At 40.3% G+C, this 20,215-nt stretch overlaps 1 protein-coding gene across 1 annotated transcript in view; it reads left to right on the top strand.

The window, feature by feature from the left end:
* avl9 (AVL9 cell migration associated) overlaps positions 1 to 18,743 on the top strand; it is a 35,421-nt gene extending 16,678 nt beyond the window's left edge. Inside the window, exons 9-16 of the mRNA XM_088918592.1 lie at positions 8 to 77; positions 666 to 1,204; positions 3,454 to 3,588; positions 3,792 to 4,011; positions 4,593 to 4,710; positions 6,379 to 6,432; positions 13,951 to 14,039; positions 14,772 to 18,743. Of these exons, the coding sequence (XP_088774718.1) occupies positions 8 to 77; positions 666 to 1,204; positions 3,454 to 3,588; positions 3,792 to 4,011; positions 4,593 to 4,710; positions 6,379 to 6,432; positions 13,951 to 14,039; positions 14,772 to 14,896 (1,350 nt within the window). The 3' untranslated portion in view covers positions 14,897 to 18,743. The remainder of the gene's footprint in view (positions 1 to 7; positions 78 to 665; positions 1,205 to 3,453; positions 3,589 to 3,791; positions 4,012 to 4,592; positions 4,711 to 6,378; positions 6,433 to 13,950; positions 14,040 to 14,771) is intronic.
* The last annotated feature ends 1,472 nt before the right edge of the window (positions 18,744 to 20,215 follow it).

Genomic DNA, 20,215 nt, shown 5'->3' with positions numbered 1-20,215 from the left:
ATTTTAGGTTCTGTTTTATGTGTCACCAGTCAAAAGATTAGTCGGAGCCCTGATGACTGTCTTATCTCTATTTCCTGGTAAGAAACAGAAGAGTAAAAAGTGCCAGAGTCACAATGCCACAGCCTAAAATTGGAATCATTTAATATATAAAACCCTGCCCAATATATTATACATTATGCAATTTTGGTTTAAGTCACTGCTGTGTTTGCCCTCCCAGAAGAAAAAGTAAAACATATCGCACTTAATTAAAAAAAAGCAAGCTTCACAATTCTAAGAACATAGTGGGTTTTAGATGCTCTGCTCCAGGCGTTAATGTACAGTATGCTTAGTTCCTGAGCATGATCAGTAAAATTTTAAGTGGCTTCCAAACTGCTAATTATAATGTTTCAAATTGACATTCCAAGCTCTGCTTTACCTACTCTGATTTAAGTCGGTTTCTGGTTCACTGAGCAATGTTTAAGCAAAGTCCTTTTCAGAACTTTGTGGACACCATTTACTTCCTCGTCTGTAAAAATGACTGTTGTGGACCAGCAGCTATACGTTTGTTTCAGTGAGTTCTGATGCATCCAAAGAAATGTGAAAAACACAAATGTCTCTCTTCTCCTTTATGTTACATTACGGAATGACAGTCAGCAAGCGTATGAGAAAGACCTTGTGTTTCACAGGCATGATTGAACATGGGCTTGCCGACTCTTCACACTACAGACCGAAAAGAAGCATATCTGAAGACGTCGGCCTCTTCGAAGGCGTTGGCGGCTCCGAGGGGTACGTTTCCGTCTCCGTTTCGGACGCTTTCGGAAGCTCCGGTGCCGAAAGCCGCGGAGAGCGGCGGGAGACTGCGGAGGAGCACCCGAGGGAGGCTGGCCGGACGGGGCAGCCCTCCCCACAGCCACGGGGAAAGGAGGAGACACCCCAGCCTCCCGACGGAGACAACCATCGCCTGAAACCTCCGTCTCGCACTTCTCCGGAGTCCTCGGAGAGCGACTGGGAAACCCTGGACCCCAGTGTTCTCGAGGAAGGTGCCCCCAAGGAGGAAGAGGACAGGGAAACTGCCGAGCTCCTGGAAACCTTTGACTCCGAGCTGCCAGGCCTCCCGATCACTGTCCAGCCGCAGTCCAACACTGGGCAGACCGTCCTCATCCCGGGCTTGGTCTCGGGCCTGGAGGAAGACCAGTATGGACTGCCCTTGGCCATCTTCACCAAGGTATTTTTAATCCCACTAAAATGACACTGAAATTAATTTGTCATTGACTTTTGTCACTTCAGTGATTTTTTTTGTATCTTTACAGATATCGATCGCAGTGCCTTAGAGTGTCATGTAAAGGTTTAGCTTCAGCTACACACTGACAAACTATTTATCCTCCTTTACAGGCTACAAAACTCCTAACTTGTACCTCTGTACTGCACATATGCCATTTTACAATGTTATACAAAAGAAAAATTGACTGATTTTTCCGAAATATTTAAAGACACACGTTGTTTTATTCTTTTAACAGAGCTGTGTATGTGGAATTTATGATCAGTGTCAGATTAGGAGAAGGACTACTTAGGCTGCTATACTTTTCTATTTCTGATTAGGATTTGTATTATTTCATTTCAAATGTTGATTTATTTTTTTAGCATCTATACTTTAGATAATTGTAGCAGTTATTCTAATTATTCTGCAAACACTTTAGATACACTCAGGCTACAGGGGAAGGGGGTGCTGTAAGGTTTTGGAAAGCAAATCTGTTTCCTAAAACCCCACGATCTGGGCATGGAATCAGAGGTGTGTGAAAATAAGAAAGACATGAAGACCGTCAGTCGGTGCAGTGGCCTTGTCTCCTGTCCAGCTCGTGGCTGTGTGGTCTCACACTCCCTTCCCCATTGCCTTAGGAGCTGGAGTTGAAAGTGAACCACATTGTCAAACTGCAACCATAAGGCCTCTGCTCCTTTTATAAGGTTTAATTTAGATTTATAAAAAAAATAATTAAAGGCACAGTTTTCCTTTCGGAAACACTGCAGCTGTTCTGCGATTAAGTGGATGACCTATATATGTAGTAAATAGAATTGCACATTTTGTTTTGTTCATTGAGCTTGAGAATAAAAATATAGTTGACCCCTTTTACTGCTGTGCGCCAGTGCTAGCAAATAAGATTCTCATAGACCTGATCTTACAGCTGCAAAGCATTTGGAAGTCCTTCCATAAATAATTCAAAATGGTCATTAAAAAACTAATCAAGCAGATCATTCTTTGAGCCCAATAAATCTGTATGGTGGATTTTTATTTTGTCTGGTGATTTAGTTTTTTACCTTTACATTTGGCTTTGTGCTGGGCGACTTTCTGTGCAATGGCTTGGATTTTGATTCTCTACAAGAAGATGGAATTTTGTCTGATCTCCTGAGTGAAGCCTTCTGAAAAAGTGTTACAGTTAAGTTTTTATCTAAATAAAAATAGTATTGTTACAGAATGACCCTAGGTTGTGATGTTGCTTGAAGAGAGTAGTTTTACACTGCTTTTAAAGGCTAATTCCATCCTGAAAAGAAAAAATAAACTTATAGCTCTATGCTGCACATATGGCATTTTACAATGTTATACAAAAGGAACAAAAATTGACTAATGTTCCAAACATTTAAAGACGCATGTTTCATTCCTTTAACAGAGCTGTGTACATTGGAATTTATGATCAGTGTCAGATTAGGAGAAGGACTATTGCATTTTGGCAAGACAGAAAGTCTGTAGAATCTGCAGTTGTGTAAGATGTTGCTGAATCACCACTGGATTCTTTGTCTTTCAGCTGTAAATTGTTCCTTTGCCAAAAACAAAAACAACAACTCCCTGCCCATTTCAAGGTGAAAAGTCCCACTACATGTTTTACAGGATATGACAGCAGTGTACTCAGTGCTTAAAAAAACAAGTACAGCAAGTACACAGAAGGTGGACTATCTGTTACCCCTTATCCTTCCAGACAGTGAGATCAGCCCTTAACGTTTTTGCCAGTGTGGAGCTGCCCATCGCCGACCTTGTTCTTCCAGTGAAGTCAGCTGTTAAATAACTTTTTAAGCCATCTCTGATGAGTGCAGCAGAATGATTTATTGTTGAAAGGCAGGTAACCTATTTGTATTCCTACAAGCAGAAAAGTTTGGTAGAATAGGGAGGATATTGTACGTTACTGTTAAGTTTTCCATGCGCTTGTACTACCAGCCTGCCCCATCAGGCTGATTGGTTAATTGATGCCTCTGAAATGTCCCTGTGCCAGTGTGTGTGTTTCTTGTGATGAACTGACATCTCTTATAAAGGGTATAGTATCCCCTTGCATATGTATATATATATATTCACAGGATGGCTTCCGGTTTATCATGATCTTCACCAGAAAGGAGCAGCTGTACATGGATAGAAGCTTTGCCCCTGATGCCCTTGTTTCTTTCCTGACGCTCTCCTCTCACAATAATTCCTTTCTCTTCTGTTGCCAGGGGTACCTCTGCTTGCCCTACATGGCTCTCCAGCAGCACCACTTGCTCTCAGACGTGGCTGTGCGTGGATTTGTCACGGGCGCAACAAACATCCTGTTCCGACAGCAGAGGCACCTGAGCGATGCCGTTGTTGATGTAAGTGTGGCCCAGCCTTTTCTTGTATGAATGACTGACTCTTTACGTGTGTTTTCCGAAGTCCCGTGTCCTCCACGCTTTGGTCAGCTCCTCTGGACGTCGGGGCCGGGGAAAGGGGGAAGAAGCGCTGTGCTTGATAACGGACCATATTGTAATGACCTTTGCTTCCAAAAGACGGATGAGCAGCATGCTTGTGGTTCCAGGTTGAAGAAGCCCGGATCCAGATCCAGGATCCGGAGTTGAGGAAGCTGCTGAGCCTCACCACGGCTGATCTGCGCTTTGCGGACTACCTGGTGAAACACGTCACGGACAACCGGGAAGACGTGTTCCTCGATGGCACTGGGTGGGAGGGGGGCGACGAGTGGATCAGGGCTCAGTTCTCCCTCTACCTCCACTCACTTCTCTCTACCACTTTACAGCAAGGTAGGCCATTGATGCGTTGGCTAGACACATGAGTTTTGCCGTAGTTGGTTATTTCATCAATTTCCCTACGGGATTAATAAAGTATTATCTATCTATCTATTAAAGATGCTAAGGCACTGTGGTGCCCAGGGTAAGGTCCACTCTGGGATTGTGTGATCAGGCCTGACTAAATGCCCCCCTTCATTCACCTGGTAGAGCAATTTCACACTTCTTCACCCGCTCGTAATGGGAGTACCAAGTGAAATACAGGGAGTTATTGTTATTACTGATCCCATATTTTTATCAACATGTTAATTTCTATTATCCAGGAAAGTTAAGGGTGCAGAAACTGTAAAAGAACAAAATCTGTACATTTAAATTCGATGAAGCAGATGGTTTGATGTGCTCTGCTCTTGCTCTTGTGGTACGGTTTTGCTCATTTGATTGAGCAGTCTGTCTAAATGACAGTGGCTGCTTGGGAAAGACCCATGTGCTAAAATGAACGCCAGGTTTGATTTTAACCTCAACAAACATGGACTTGTTTAATTATCAGCACAGAGAAGGCCCAGGAACCCTGAGATCTGCTTTCCTTATTTCTGTAGATAATGAAAAGATGCTGGCAGACTTTGGCACTCCCTTCATTGCAGCCTGGAAAATCTCGCACAATTACCGAGTGTGGCACAGCAACAAGCACCCTGCGATGTCTGAGGTCACCCCTGGGTGAGTGTGTCTGAAAGAAAGAGCTCAGGCCAGGCCTGTCACACTGAATTATCGCCTTGTCATCTCTGTGGATTTTCAGATCATTAAGAATTAATACCTCCAGTTTTTTGAAAGAATATGGTAGCTAGTTCCTAGTTAAAATTTTAAATCTGTAATTTAAAAAAAATGAAACAATTTAAGATTATTTATACAAAGTAAACCACTGTAAATGAGACTACGCTACCTTCATGCTTGCTCTGTTGGATCACTAGAACAAATATTTTCAAGTTGTATACCTGAGGGAAATTATGTACTGGTTAAAGTACTTTTGATTCCACCCAGGGGGAAACCATTTCAGATCCATTGTGACATTTCAAACATTTCACTGATACCTGATCTGGTTTAAGGTTGCAGTAGCAAAAGGATGGAATGCTTCCCCAATAGAGAATAATCTGTTTTTCTCTGTATATTGCATTTACATCCTGCAGACATTTTTAGGTTTATCAGTTTCGAGTAGTTTGTGTATTTTCTGCATCTACAGTCTTAATTTGGAAAAACTGAACATTTTTCAGGGGGATTGAATACTTCTGTATATCACTGCCTGTGTTTCTGTGTATATGTGTAATTAATGTCTGGAATAATAATTAGCCCAAAGCTAATGGAAAATGAAATTTAGATGAAAATATAGTCATGGTCTTGACATTTTATGTCCTTTGGAAACTACAATCCCAAATCGAAAACTGAAATTACCTAGTTTTGGACAGGGTATAAATTTACATGATTTCCTTAAGAATTAAATTAAAAGTGTGGCTTCGTTCTTACATGGGTTTTGCAACTCCATTCTTCATTGGGTTTTGGTAGATTTATGTATATCCATATCTGTAATGCAAGGAAAAATAAATCTCTTAAGAGGACCATATAATCTGCCATTAAACAAGTATATTGGAAAAGTAAACTCATTAATGTGGTATTGAGGCCTTATTGCTTCACTACATGCAGTAATCCAATTCTGCAATCTCCTTCTCATGACTTGATTGCAGGTTTTACCTAGTAACTCTTTTCAGATAAGCTTCCTGACTTGCCAGCCTAAGGAGAGATTGCTCATAATACTGACATGTTACACATCTTGGCACCAGGCCACCAATATAATTTGACGATCACATGGAGACAGGGTGACTTTATCTTAATTACAGTGACGTTCATGAAAGCCCGATATATCCTTCAGTCGTGTTCTAGTATTACATTCTGGTCCAAAGCCTGGTTTAGGTGCTAAATTCATGGACACACTGGGAGATGTGCATAGTCTCTCAGATAGTTGCTTATTCTGCATTCAAAGGTAGAGGCACTACACAATGTGGTTGTTCTTAATTTTCTGAAAGTTAACAAGTTCAAAAGTGTGAATGTTCAAATCTGGCAAAAGTGTTTTTGAGCGTGAAGAACACTTTTTTTTCCCCCGCAAAAACCTGGACTCTGAACTCCAGCTCGATTTATTTGCAGAGTAAAGGAGAATATTTTGGACAATAAGGTAAAACAGGTTTGAGAGTCATCCTTTAACTTTGTAAAACGAAAAGTAAGCATCTAAATGTGAAGCCATGATGTTTAGCCTTTAGTTTGGTAATATTGTTTTTGATGCATGTTGTGAAAACAAATGCAATGATGCTAAAATAATATCTATTTACTTTATTTTAGCCATCCATTCCAAGGACAATACAGTGTTGCAGATGTGAAACTGAGATTCTCACAGTGAGTACATTTTGTATATTTTTCATTTAGATATTAATAAAAAAGGTATTTGAATTTCTTAGTGAGCAAACGTTTGTGTGTTTATGGACTATGTTTATCCATTTCTATAACTATTTTTAAAGCTTTTGGTTTTCTTGGGGAAAAAAATCCCCATACTTTGGGGAGTTTATCAATTCTGTAGAGAGCAGCTACACAAACCAGCTTTTATGAAGTTCTCTAACACTCTTGCTGAGAACACGAATGAGGTGTCAAGTCAACATCTGGCTCTCACAACATTTAACCAGGAATGACAGCCTCAAGAAAGCTGTCTTTCTTACAGCTACTGGCATCTAGTGGTTGAAGTCGGAATTGCCCTTTTAGCTTTGAGTTTTGTACTGAACTTCACATTCTCTTTCTTTTCTTGTTGTGCTGGTCTGGAAATACCCCTGCAACTTTTGTTTTTTTGTTCAGACTATGCTCTTAATAAATTATGCGGATTGGTGTTTATTTGAGTATTTGCCCTCTTTAAGAAGTTTGAGGCTTACATGAACTTGGAGACAGTTTTTGGTTGATGCACCTGCCTCCCTGTAAGTAATTGCGCCTCTGCTAAAAACTCGGTAACTTTTTTAGTGGGAGTTCTGGAAACATTTCCATCTAGTTCCTAATTGGACGCCTGTTAAGAGTTGATTGAATATGTAGAAGGCGGCAATTATTTATTAAACATTTTCAGCAGGAAACCGTTTTGTTTCCTAAAATTTATTTTCAGCATCACATTTGTAGCAGAGTATTTGTGAAGTCAGAATGTATTGCAGAAAGGTTGCAAGGTCTAACCACACATGAGCATTAATTATAAAGAAAGAAATGTTCTATTCCTATGATCCCTGCAACCGTTAATACGGACCGTGAATACGGAGGCAAACTATTCGAAGGCGCAACAAAGATTGTATAAAGCACAATGTTGACTAGGGGTAGGAATCTGTAGGCACCTCACGATTCGATTTCGATTCAGGGTGCCACAATGCGATTATAAATCGATTCTCGATGCATCTCGATTTTTTTTTCTTACTCTGCGTCTGGAGTACACGATACATGAGCTGCCATTAATCGGTGATGTAGTGCGCGGTAATAGTGATATAGGATTCTGTTGCAACGGGCAACGGACGCATCACAGGTTATTGCCACCCTATTTGCTTTCTTCAATGATTCAAAAACTTGAGTTTTGGTGTTGCTGTAGAGCGTTGGTATTGCCGTTTCACTAAAGTGACGCCGAGACGAAAGTATGTTGTACCTCGGCTCCAGTGTTCGCAACATTAAGCAAAAGCCCGGGTTTTCAACAACGGCGCAGTGGCCCACATCTTTTGCGATAAAACTTGCCATAGACCCGGTGATTCGCTTCGCCCTTTCCGAACTATGTGGAAGCTTTGACACTTGCTCGAGGGTTCCCTGTTCGGCAGCAACAAGAAATGTGATTTCGCATGTTCGTCGTATTCCCGAAATATTTTTTCTTGGTATGACACAGCTTGCACACTGCATGGCTCTTATCCAGGTCATTTTTACCTTTTACTTCATAAAATCCAAAATGTGCCCATACATTTGCCACACCTTGGTGGCTTTCCAAGCGGAGGGGGCAGGCCAGAGTTTGTCCATCTTCACAAACCGGGTAGCTTAGCTCAGTTCAAATGTGAGCATGGCGCACTTGTCAACCTTGAAGTCTTTACGTGTCACAACGCAATTAGTTTAGTCTTAAGCCCAAAAAACTAAACCATTATTATTTGCTCTATTTGTCCTTTACGCTGTATTGTTTTTATCTGAAATGTTTAGTACTGTGCATATTAAAAGAGAGAATCACGATGCATCTCAGAATCGATTTTTTTCCCCCACCCCTAAGGTGGATTTTTATTCAGAGCGCTCTAAGGTTTCATATTCGGAGATGGGGAGGAGCTTTGTTCTTGCAGAACAAAAATAAGTTGAACAAAGAGATCAGAACTGGTGGCAAGATTATCAGCGCATCCTTGAACTCGATGATACATCTACGGGAGCAACATATTATTAATCTTGCCCATTAAAACTTGGATGACCCCTGTCATCCACTCTCTTTGAAGATACTTTCCTACACTCTGTGAGGACGTACAAGATCCCTTGTATAAAGACAAAGAGCATTTACTTCCTTTATACCTAAAAACATTCAATCATTGAACAATGAGAAAATGTTCAATTTTCATTTTGGGATCTAATTATTTTTGTTCTTTTTGGACCTTTATAAGCTAATTATCTGTTTTTTAACCTACTAGTAGTGGAAGAGTCCTGATTGAGCAATATTGTCAATGGTTGTTTTTTTTCCATATTATGGCATTTTTTTGTTATTTTGTATTATTGTCGTATATGTTATATGTTTATGAGCTTTTGGTGTGCAAGACAGTTTCCCTTAGGGGGGCAATGAAAGGTAATTCTTCCACAACAGAATCGTTTTAGCTCAACACAGAGAAATAGAGAAAATTATGATTTGAAATTCCAGAAGTTATTGACAAAGCCAGGTGGTTGAAGGTGATACCCTGGTCGTTTTTAAGATCGTCAGCAAGGCATTGTCTAATAACATAATGACACGGCACGTCTTCACGCTGGTTGACTTGGTGATGCAAAGCAGTGAGACATGTATTGTTCTTTCCACTACACCCTGGTGTATGCAGAAAAATTAATCCCTAACCTTCAGGCTTCTTTTTGCAAATATTACATCGGGGATCTGTAATTTTGTTCTTTACAATTTGTTTTTGCCATTTTATGATAAGTATGCTTCAGACAGGGTTTAAAAAGAACTTTAAACTAAGTAAAATAAAATCGCACAACTAAGATATAATATGATCGGTGCGTTTAGGGAAAGTAAGCTCTCCTGCCACCTAAAAACCTTTGTTACACAATGCTTCCTTATGGTAATACAGCAGTCACCTAGTTTGTTTTTTATTGCCTATCCCTTTCATAATAGGAGGGTTTCATCCTTAAACTTAAATGTGACTTGCAAGAATTAGGTTTCATTCTAAGAAGTGTGAAGGAAACACAGTATGGCCTGTGTTGAATTGCAAGTTCACAAACTAGCTTCTAAAATTACAGCGTGTCTTCTCACCTTCTGTGCCTTAAGCTATACTTAACTATGGTGAGAATTGAATTCTTACCTTCCTTTTCCTACATTTTTAAGAAAAACCTTAAAATTACTCTTTTGCTGTAAAGTGATAAATACATGTATGGGTGTTGTATGCATAGTTGTATAATTGTTTTTTCCTCAGGTTGCATAATTGGTCAATTTTAATTTGATAATAGTCAGATAACATCTATTATCAATAATAAAGATGTCTCTCAGTAAATTGTAATTAAAGGGCAAGAAAGCCTGAATGTTGAAATGCATGAAGATGTGGTAGCCTAACTGTTAAATTTTAATCTAAACTGGCTAATTAAAAGAAAGTCACTCATGATTATAATTTTGAGCTGCCAGTTTTGTGCTAAAATGCTGATAAGTTCATGGCAGCGCATGATCAGTACTGAAAATATATGATAGAAGAATAATTGAGTGGAGAGGGAGACAGCAAAGATGCTCATTACATACTCTCACGGGAAGTGACATTACTGCCACTGTCAGGTCCGTTTCCCTGGTTTTTATTAATAAAGACATCAGAATAGTCAGGCTTTCTGCAGTGTCTTCTGCCATGATTAAACTGAGTGGCTTCTTCTGTTTTTGAGACTTTCAGTGCAGTGCAATGTAAAACATTTTTCGTATAAATTAAGTCTGAAACATGCACATGTAGTTGGCAGGAAAATACCATTGATCTTGCACATTAATCTTGAGAGGGTGGTAAATTTGGGAGAGATATGGGAAAATCTTACCATCCCACTAACAGCCCTGTGTTGTGGTTTTACTGCATTCTAGAGATGTTCATTGCTTTTTCAGAATGTCATGAGATGTATTTCCTTATTTGATGATTCAAGTTAGAGTTTTTACTGGTGCCTTTTCACCAGTGAAAAATTAAACGGAGCTCCTAGCAATTAATCTGCAAATTTGTAGTTAAACGGTCCTGTTCTTGGACTGTCCTGTTCTGTAGTACTTGAAGACGAACAGTGTCTGTGGCATGTAAGGAAAGCTTGTAGAAAAAGCAAGAAATACTCTTAATAATATGCATGGAAATGGAAGGGAGTAGGTATAATGCTTTTACTGAGCATGTTTTTAACCTTTGATGAAGTCAGCACAGCTCCCTTCCCAGTTTCTTCATTCACTGGAAAAATGGTTAAACTGGGGAAAAGTGGAGAGAAAAATCTGTATAAACAGAAAAGATAGTTCTGCATTTAAAGATAGTCAAGATCCAAACTGAATCTTTGTTGGAAGTTATACAGTATATGCACCATATATAGTATATGCACTTTGGAAGAGATTCAGCAAACTGAAACATAAATCACATGTGGCATTCAGTACCACAGCCTTCATACTAATGAGCAGCTTCACACTGTGTAAATCAGAACTGACCACAGTGTTCTCGACTGCTGGCTGTATTAGTGTCAAAACACTGCCGTAAAATGTCATCTGACTGGAAGAAAATATATTCAAACGTATGTAGAGTTGAAGTCACTAAATCTTGCTCTCCTTCATAACACACCTTGTTGTGTTTGCACTATTTTTCAAAAACCACTCCACCATGTGTTTAGTTTTTTTTACAGGTTTTGACGCCTTAATGAAATTTTACAATTCGATGTACTTACCTTGTGCAGCCTATCAAATGATGTGTGGGCAGGTTGTGTTACAACAGCTGCAGATTACAGAACATAAAAAAGTTACAAATGAGAGAAGGGTATTCAGCCCATCAAGCCCATTTGGTAGTAAATTGATCCAAAGATCTCATCTAGCCATTTCTTGATAGAAGCCAGGGTGCTGGCTTCATCAACATGGAACAGCTTGTTCCACACTCTCACAACCCTTTGAGTAAACAAGTACCACCTGTTCTTGGCTTTAAATGCCCTTCCACATTTGCTTTGTTACAAAAGCGGATTATACTCTCATCAATATGGAATGATCTTTCTCTTAAAAGGTGGATTATTAGCTTAAAATATTGTTTTCATAATTGAGTTTTGGATTTCTCTACATGTTCACCTGTTAATTAAAAACAGTGTGGGCCTTTAAATTCAGAAGATCATTTTTTAATTTAAAAAGTGTAAATTTCCTGAATGTTATACTCAATCAAAACATAGTTGTGCATTGGGGCTCCCAAGTACGGTGACTTAAACCACTAAAGGCTCATGCTGGTTGTGCAAGTTGGGCCCTATTGCCCAGATGCCCCGTGTTCAAGCCTGGGTCATGCCACCCAGGTGGCTGAGTGCTGCTTCCAGAGGATAAGCATTATTTGGCTAGGGCCTGTCTCTCAGCTTTGAGGCGAGCTGTGCCTACAGTGACGCTGCAGGATGTCTGCAGGCTTGCAGTGATGCCAGTGAAAGAGATCTGGGAGCTGTGAAGCTCATAATGTCTCAAAGTGCCAGTCCAGGTGAGCGTATTCGAGTAGCATACCCAGGTATCGTGTTCTGTGCTTCCTCAAGGGAGCAGATGTTGGCCAGGTGTGTGCACTGCTGATTTATTTTGTCCTTTCATTTTCCTGCGCTGTTAATGGCAGTTGTACGCAAACGACAAATCTGGTTTTCATCACGGGCTTCTTAAAGTTAAGGAAACACAACTACACGGAGGTGACGTATTCCTTCATACATGGTTCCATGCTGTAAGTGAAGACCAGTCCAGATCAGGAAAAAGTAACGCTTGATTGTCAGTCAACAAGCGGTGATTTCACACTAGGGTTTCTCTCTTTCAGTTGCAAGCAGCTGAAAGATTTATTTGTGTCCAGCCAGAAGCCTGGCTGACACGTCACTTTAAATAGAAGTGTGCAAAGAAGGCCTAAAGCTCGGTGTGAACTAAGTCTGGGGGATCTGTTGTATTAACAGCAGATGTTTTCGATTCTGCCACTGTTTCACTGGTTGTCCCATCACTCCGGAGTTTTTATGTTCCGTTTTGTGACACAAATAAGGGATTTCGTTCCACAACATCAACATAATCGGCATCTCCTACTGCAAGCTGAGCGAAAGTGAAAGCTTGACCTGTTTGTGAGTTGCCCTCTACTAATTGTTTCCTTTCGGTATGAAATACGTGATCAAGTCCTTACCTAAGGTAGTACATTTATCTACAGTAGACTTCAACACACAGCTAGTACTGTGTGTATTAGGACTTTACATTACGTCTATTGAGGTGCTGATTCACTGTTCATCTGGGGTAAAACACTTAATTTTTTTAAGTTGCATTTTCAAGAATGAATGATGCATAATACTATAAAAATTGTTATCAAACAGTTGATTCTTGTTTAGAAACATCCTTTTGCTGTAGAATTCTTTGATTTGGGAAAAAATGCTTTTTCCTAGCAATGTGCAGAGGAGCCTTTGTTTTTCCTTAGTGTATGTGGGGAAAAAATGTGTATATTTACCATTAAGACAAATAGGTGAATTCAGAAACAACAACATTGTACTAGTTAGATTTCCACAATATGAATGTTTGCTAGACAAGAGCCTAAATGTGCATTTATTCCATACAACCAAACTGATCTTGGTGTCTGCTCTAGTTACAGCAGGACTGTGTGCACTAAACCATTTGTTGTGGTTAAGGTTAATGCACTGACATTTTGTTCTTCAAAGACGTCTAAAGGCCATTAGACTGTTTTTCAGCAGCTAATTAGTAGAAGAGAAACTTGGAACGTAGTCTGTTGCATTGATTGTATTTAACCTTGGTTTGCCAGAACTTTCATCAGTACCTGTCTAGCTGTCGCCTTGGTAACAGTTCAGGTTCTGGGCTGTAATTCAACAAGCTTTTTCCCTGAACTTAGAAATCATTGGCTCATACTGAAATTGGAGGGAAAGCGTCACTAATGTAAAACATACTATACTATATATTGATGCTTATATGCCCTGGTACAGAATTCACTGTGTAGCCTTGTGCTCCTGTTTTTTCTTTATTTCTGGAAAAGTTTCCAGGTTTGGAAAAATCCAATGCTGAAAATTTCAAGGAAATATGAAACGGACAATGTTTTGGCATGGTTTTGGGGAGAATAAGGCAGAGAGCAGGAATATGTGGGTAAGGAGGGGAAAAAAAGGAATCTGAGAATCTGAGTGAGCCCTCCTTATGACATAAGTAAGTCTTTCGTCATGTCTGTTGCTGAACATTTCGGCATTAAGCATAGCTTGAAAGAGTTCACAGGCCTCATGTGATGTAGTAAGTTTCATGAGTTTCGTAATCTCAGGAAGCATGCAATCAAATGTCCGTAGGGTTGCAGAAAGTCGCATGTTGTATGTGCATCGACTTTTAACTAATCGTTTGCTTTCCGGACTTTGGAGACCGGGATCACTTGGGTCTGGACTAACATGAGAGGTGAAGGTCTGAGAATAATTAAGTTTAATTTGATAGATTTTTTCCTCAAAAAAAGAGAGAGAGAGAGAGAGGCAGCTGTCATGGCATACTGTTTTGTTTTCCAGCTCTGTGCAGAACAGCGAGCGTGGCAAGAAGATCGGCAATGCCATGATAACCACGAGCCGGAGTGTTGTGCAGACGGGGAAGGCAGTGGGTAAGCCAGCACCTCGAAACAATGAGGGGCTCTGCGATGAAACTAAGATGTCAAAATGCAGAGACGTTGAGTTCAAGGAGGTTGTCCTTTGTTTGCAGTTGCCTTTTCTCATACCGCCTTGCTGTGCTGCCCGATGTCATTTCTGCTTTATAGTGTGTGTGTGTGTGTGTGTAAAAGTGGAAATAGGTTCTGAAAAGAATTTCCACTTCTTTTAGAAAAAGAAGTTCCCGTTTCCAATTTCCATATGCCAGGAAAGCAGGTGTTGCACGCAGGATAAAAGCTGGTTTGCACTAATACCCCCGGTGCTGTTACATTATTGTACAGTGCGAGCCCACTTCACGTCCCTTTTTCTAGATCTTAGGTGCCTCCTTTAAGGACTGTTTTTTAGCCTTGTGATGCACCCGTATGCTTCGTGTGTGCCACCCCTTGACAATAAGCTTTTTACTGCCCTTCTTGACAAACGGAAATCTACTGCGAGAAATACCGTCCGGAGATCAAGAAACAGCAGATTCTGACTTGACATGTTGCCTAACTGCGCTTTCACTGTGCTTTGGCGCTGACGTACCACCAGAAACCTTTTTAGGCGTACAGGTGCTGACCAGGTTTATTCACATCAGGGGGCTTTGGGGGAGGAGATGCGACCATGCGCACTGGTGAAGCAGTGCAGCGGGCGCGCGAAAAGTGTAAAAAAAAATACGCCTAAAAACCATTCCTCCGCTGTTGCCGTTGCAGGCCAGTCAGTCGGGGGGGCCCTCACCAACGCGAGGTCCGCAATGTCGTCCTGGTTTTCCACCCTCGCTCAGCCGGCCGTGGTGACGGCAGCAGCGGTCCCTGAGCAGCAGGCGGGCAAGCAGTGACGCCGAGCCGGGAACGGGGAAGCGAACCGAGATAAAGGGTGTGTGCCCGTCCTTGAACAGTACATTCCACATCAGTTTTACTCCCAGGGGCAGGACTGGTGACATGAAGGATTGTGGGATCAGAATACCGTGCGCGATAAATGCACCAAGTGGGCGTGGCTCTGCTCCCCCCCCCCCACCCCACCCACCCACGAGATATCAGCTGCTTTCCTAGGACTGACAGAGCATGAAGAGACGACCACAACATGATCATGCATAGTTAAGCTACCAGTTTCACCTCTAGGGTAGTGTCCTGTTTGTGCTGCCTTTGCATTCATAAGAACAGATGGACTCAAGAGTCCTGAGAGGGTTATTTCAAATCCTTCAAGATGATAAATCTTCTCTTAAAGTAGGGAGAACTGTAAAAATGTCAAACATTGAATCAACAAAAGTGTTGAGGAGGAAAAAATCACAAGCCCTTGGATTTTTTTTATGCTGCGTTCCAGCATCGCTCACTGTGCTGAGCACATAGAATTTGGAAATTAAAAGCTGCTGCTTTCCCAAACTACACTACAGTTTTGTAGGCAGACCTTCAGAATTCACATACCATGCATCATGTACCACGCAACAGGCGAACTGATTTACAGTATAAGGCCAGGGTGTACTTTTTTTTGCATATACATGTATTTTGCTCCATTGCAACAAGTATACAGTATGAAATTTAAGGAAGTTTAAGGAATGACTTAGTCAATTAAAAGATTTATTTTTGAGTACTTTGGACAGTGTTTGCAAAAGCAGTACTGAGATGAAACAATTCTGGCCATGAAAAGAAAAATCATTATGATGTTGTTGACAACAGCAGGAAATTCACACTGACATTTTATTGAACATACATGAAACGGGTAAATCTGTGTCCCCATCCACTTTCTTAGCCCAAACTAGCTTGTACTGTACCTCTTCAAAGCTCTCCCATACTTGAATACCACTGTTGTCCCAGCTCATCCCACAAGTCTTCTTTGGGACTGAAGTCTGGCGAGCAGGACATCCCCAACACAGCCATCACTTTCTCACCTCGTCGCAAAGCTGACTCCCACACGAGCAGCATGAGGCCTGGCCTTGTCCCACTGGAGTGTGGTCGTGTCAGGAAGGGCAGTAGGTGAGGCCAGAGGGCTTGATCAGCGTCGCACCTTGCAGTCAGGTTGTCATCAATCACTACAGGTGGAGCTCTGTAGCGACTGGAGACTCCTGCCAAGACCATCACACTCGGCACGCGACAAGCAGTGTATTTTGGTATCTTTTTGTGTTTTTATTTCTTGCTTTTCACCTGGCTTGACATTCAACAGGTTAAATCACCTCATTGGCTGTTCCCAGTCAACTCTCCTAAACTAAATCTGCTAGCGTACTGCTTATGCAGCATTACATCCTACCACAGCCAGTCACGAATGATCAATTAATCAAAACAACATCAAAACACTCAGTCAGTATCCAAGATATGTCTACTTTCATTTTATGTTAAAACACACAAGCATTCACATGCATGAATAGAGTGATAGGTGTCCTTTGATGCTTAGTGTATTAAATTTGTCTTGCCAGAATGCTTGGATCAGCTCATACGCAATTATAAAATGGGATCCAGAGCATGCAGTGCAGTATGCTCTTGCAAAACTGCCTTGTCTGAATTTTATGCGGTTTTATAAAACGAGCGGTTTTGAAAATGAATTCAATCTTTCCTGATCTGCTAATTTACAGTTTACTGATTTACAGATGATCAGTATTTAAAGATAGTTTTTTTAAGCATAATTTTATGGCATTCATTACTGATTTTCCTTTCTGCTGACGTTGTTGAAAGACACAGGGTTGGTGTTGGAGAGGACCAAGCTTAGAATATATGTTGAAATTCATAATTGAATATGTTGTACAAAAATTATCTGGAGCACAGTATCAATGGAGATTCACTGGTCTTTGCTGTGTTATAATCAGGAACTTTATCACTTTAAAGACTGTAATGGAGAAGAAAGTCTTGCATGTCTTTGTTTTCACTTACATTGCACTAATCTTCAAGAAAGGTGTGGGGAAAAGGTGTACTAAGTTCAACAGGTTTATCTAACAAAGGCTTTTGTTTAGGTTTAGAGTGCAGTATGAGCTCTAAAACCTGGAATTTCAGGCTTTTTTACTAATGTACTAATGGTAGCTCTGGATTGGTCTGAGTACTTGCAGAAATTTGCAGAGGGAAGATTGTTTTCTGCCCAGTGCTGACTCTATAGTTGCCTAGGTGTGTGAAGCACTGAAAAAACTCATCTATCACTATGAAAAAAGTGACACCTGGATCAATAGCATGTGGTCTCAAAGAAAACTCTGTGTGTAAATTCTGTTTTCCAGGATGGGATTAAAGAGTATGTTCGTTGAGGAATATGCTAAATTGAGGCCGGTTGGAGAGACATTAAGCCAATAGTTAGTCCCAGCAAATTATTTTAAGAGTTAAAAAGTCTCATTACATATCGTAACTTAATCAGTAAAAGTCATTCAAGTCACAAGTAAGGACTTGTATATCCAGAGGAGGCTCATATCATGGATGTTGTTGGCATCCTGTGACCAGGGCTTGACCACAGTTCATCAGGTGGCAGTGCACAATTGGCCAAACATCATTTGGCTCATCTGGCTCATCAATGGCAAGGGTATTCATGGCTGCTGGCTAAGTTATAGTGCCCCCTGCCTTTCAATCTGATGTTTTACCAGGGAGAACTGTCCTTCCTCTGAGGGCTTAGTGGCAGAATTAGATGGTGCCCATTTTATTGGAAATAAAATAATAAGGCAGAGTAAAGACGATACAAAATACTGCCATACCGATAAGAAAATGTCCTTTATCATAGTGATATTAACTTATTAGTAAAAGTGAAAGCCTTGCTTATAATCAAACCCACATATGGTAGGTAAAGTACAGTAGTGTAAGAAACAAAACCAGCTTGAGCAGTTGTGCTTTAAGAGGCTTTTTTTTTTTACTGTTCATTTTTTTAGGCATATTGCATTCCTCCACTGAAGGTCAGTTAGTCAGACGTGTCACAGGATTTTATATCACTTAAGTGAGAGCAAGTGAGAACTCAAACCATGAAATAGCTTATCAATGAAGGTGAGAACAGTTTAGCAGTTTACATTTGTTTTGGAATGGGAGGGCAGTCCAAGGTGTTCAAACATATAAGGAGTCCCTGCAATGTTCTGTGCACTGCTTTGACAACACTTTGGAACAACTTTTAATTACTGTCACCTGGAACACATAATTGCACACAGAGACAAAAATATTCTTATGTATATTTGATCTGTATCCGTGTATTTTAATTATTCTTTATCACTAACAATTTGTATTTGTTATTGACTTTTTAAGCCTAACACAGCTTTCCGATTAGCACAGGCATGTGGTTTGATCTTAAATTCACTTTGTAAATGTATAAAAATGCATAATGATCTTCATGTCTCTTTGAAGCCTTGTGGTGACATTTCAGGGTTTTAAATTCCTGTATCTCTCAGTATGTCCTATATATAAATCATTAATGTTTGATTTTTTTATAAAATTGTATGTTTTTCTGTATTTATTTTTGTTGTTCCTGTTGTTGACATCAGATGAATTTGAAGTATCAGAAATCCATGATAGTTTTAAAAGAGTTCTAATGTTGTAAATGGATGTTTTAATGTATGAATATATTATAAATGTGAAATGTCTTGACTTCACCCAAAAAAGTTCTATATCCTGAGTTTCTTTTAAAGTCTTAAAGAAAGAAAAGCTATATATTGCATTGCACACACTATATTAAATGATAAACTGTATTTGTTCAAGTGTTTATTTATTCTTATTCAATTAAAAAAGTTTGGAATTTTTACAGAATGCATGCACTTCTTAATTGAAAATACATGCTCATGTTCCTGTAAATAAAGAAAAGTGGATTGTCTTTCTCCCTCACCCTTTTAACAGCATCCTGACAGTCCCAGTCGAATTGTGTGACCACTCTTCAAATGTAGGTAATTTAACAAAAGCCTAAGTTTAGCATACCGCAACACAGAGCTGGACTGCAGGCACAGGAAAACAGGCCAACATGCTGTAGATGGGTGGGTGCGTCAGGGAATAGTTCAATTTAAGCTACAGAGAAGTAAAAAATAAATTGCCATCTAAGCACGGTGTAAACATATTTACTAAACGTAGTATGGGGGCTGTTTGGCATGCTTTTTTATCGTGGTTCCAGTACTGCTGTTACAAGCAGTACAGGCACCGAAGTGTAAAGCACTGATATGAAATCAGTTGAGAGTGGTTACTTGCCCTACAGCCACTAAAGACATCAATATGACACTCTCAAGGGAAACAACTTTTAAAGAGATATACAGTATGTGCACACCCAAGCAGAAAAAGTGACATACTTGGCTTGAAAGTGATTTCTTTGTATATTACTTTTTTATACTTTTTGTATACCTTTGTGCTGTGCTTAACATTTTTAGTGTATATGATGATGAGTATGTCATAGACTGACCCAATAAAAAAATACAACCGATCCCGCAAGAAAAGGGTGGGTAGTGCTAAAAACCCATCTGCAAGAGGATATTAGAACAAAATTGGATTTGGCTGTAGAGGCTTCTTCGGGTGTGAGGACCACCAGGTAAATATCCACTAGCTCATCCTGCCAAAGCGTGATGGGGTGGCTGCAATCTTCTCTTCCACCTGCTTAAGACTGGACGCTCCCCAGACTGGTACAGACCGCTTGCATGAGTGAAGAAATCAGGTTGGAGCCCCTGAGGCTGTGCAATCGCTCGAGGAGCGGAGCTGCCCTGTTGAGTCACTGCAGAGAAGGGCACCGATTGCAGTCGCTGTCGGCAAGAAACCACTTCCTGCCTTTGTTGCCTTTGGCTTCAGGGGAAAGGGTGCCTGGCTTCATTGCTAACAACTCTGGTTTCTTCAGAGCTTGCATTACAGGGTGTAGTTGGTAAAATTGCACTAAAGTGAAATATATCTTAAACATGCACTGAATCTAAGTGTGTCCTAACTAGGTGCAAAGATAGCCAGGAGCCATTAAACCTCATTCATTGATTTAGTTTCTGAGGCATTTGTGTCAACACTGTGGCCTACTTACTAGCGGAATATAACTAAACCACTGCTACTTTTTAATTTGGATTAAAAAAAATCCCCATTGGAAATACATTTAAATCAAAATGTGCTCACCATTAATGGTTGTAAAAGACGAACTGCTAAGTGTTGTTCTGGAAAAGAGCACAGAACAGCAATACATACAGCTGCACTCCTGAAAGGATGTTTTTTTTGTGGAGAAGAGCCGCTATCGCCTCCACTGCAGTCATACCAGA

This window comes from Atractosteus spatula, chromosome 6 (assembly GCF_055471065.1).
Source record: "Atractosteus spatula isolate fAtrSpa1 chromosome 6, fAtrSpa1.hap1, whole genome shotgun sequence".
NCBI classification, from domain to species: domain Eukaryota; kingdom Metazoa; phylum Chordata; class Actinopteri; order Semionotiformes; family Lepisosteidae; genus Atractosteus; species Atractosteus spatula.
Note: the sequence above shows the minus strand (reverse complement) of the source record. Positions and strands in the feature narration are given on the sequence as shown.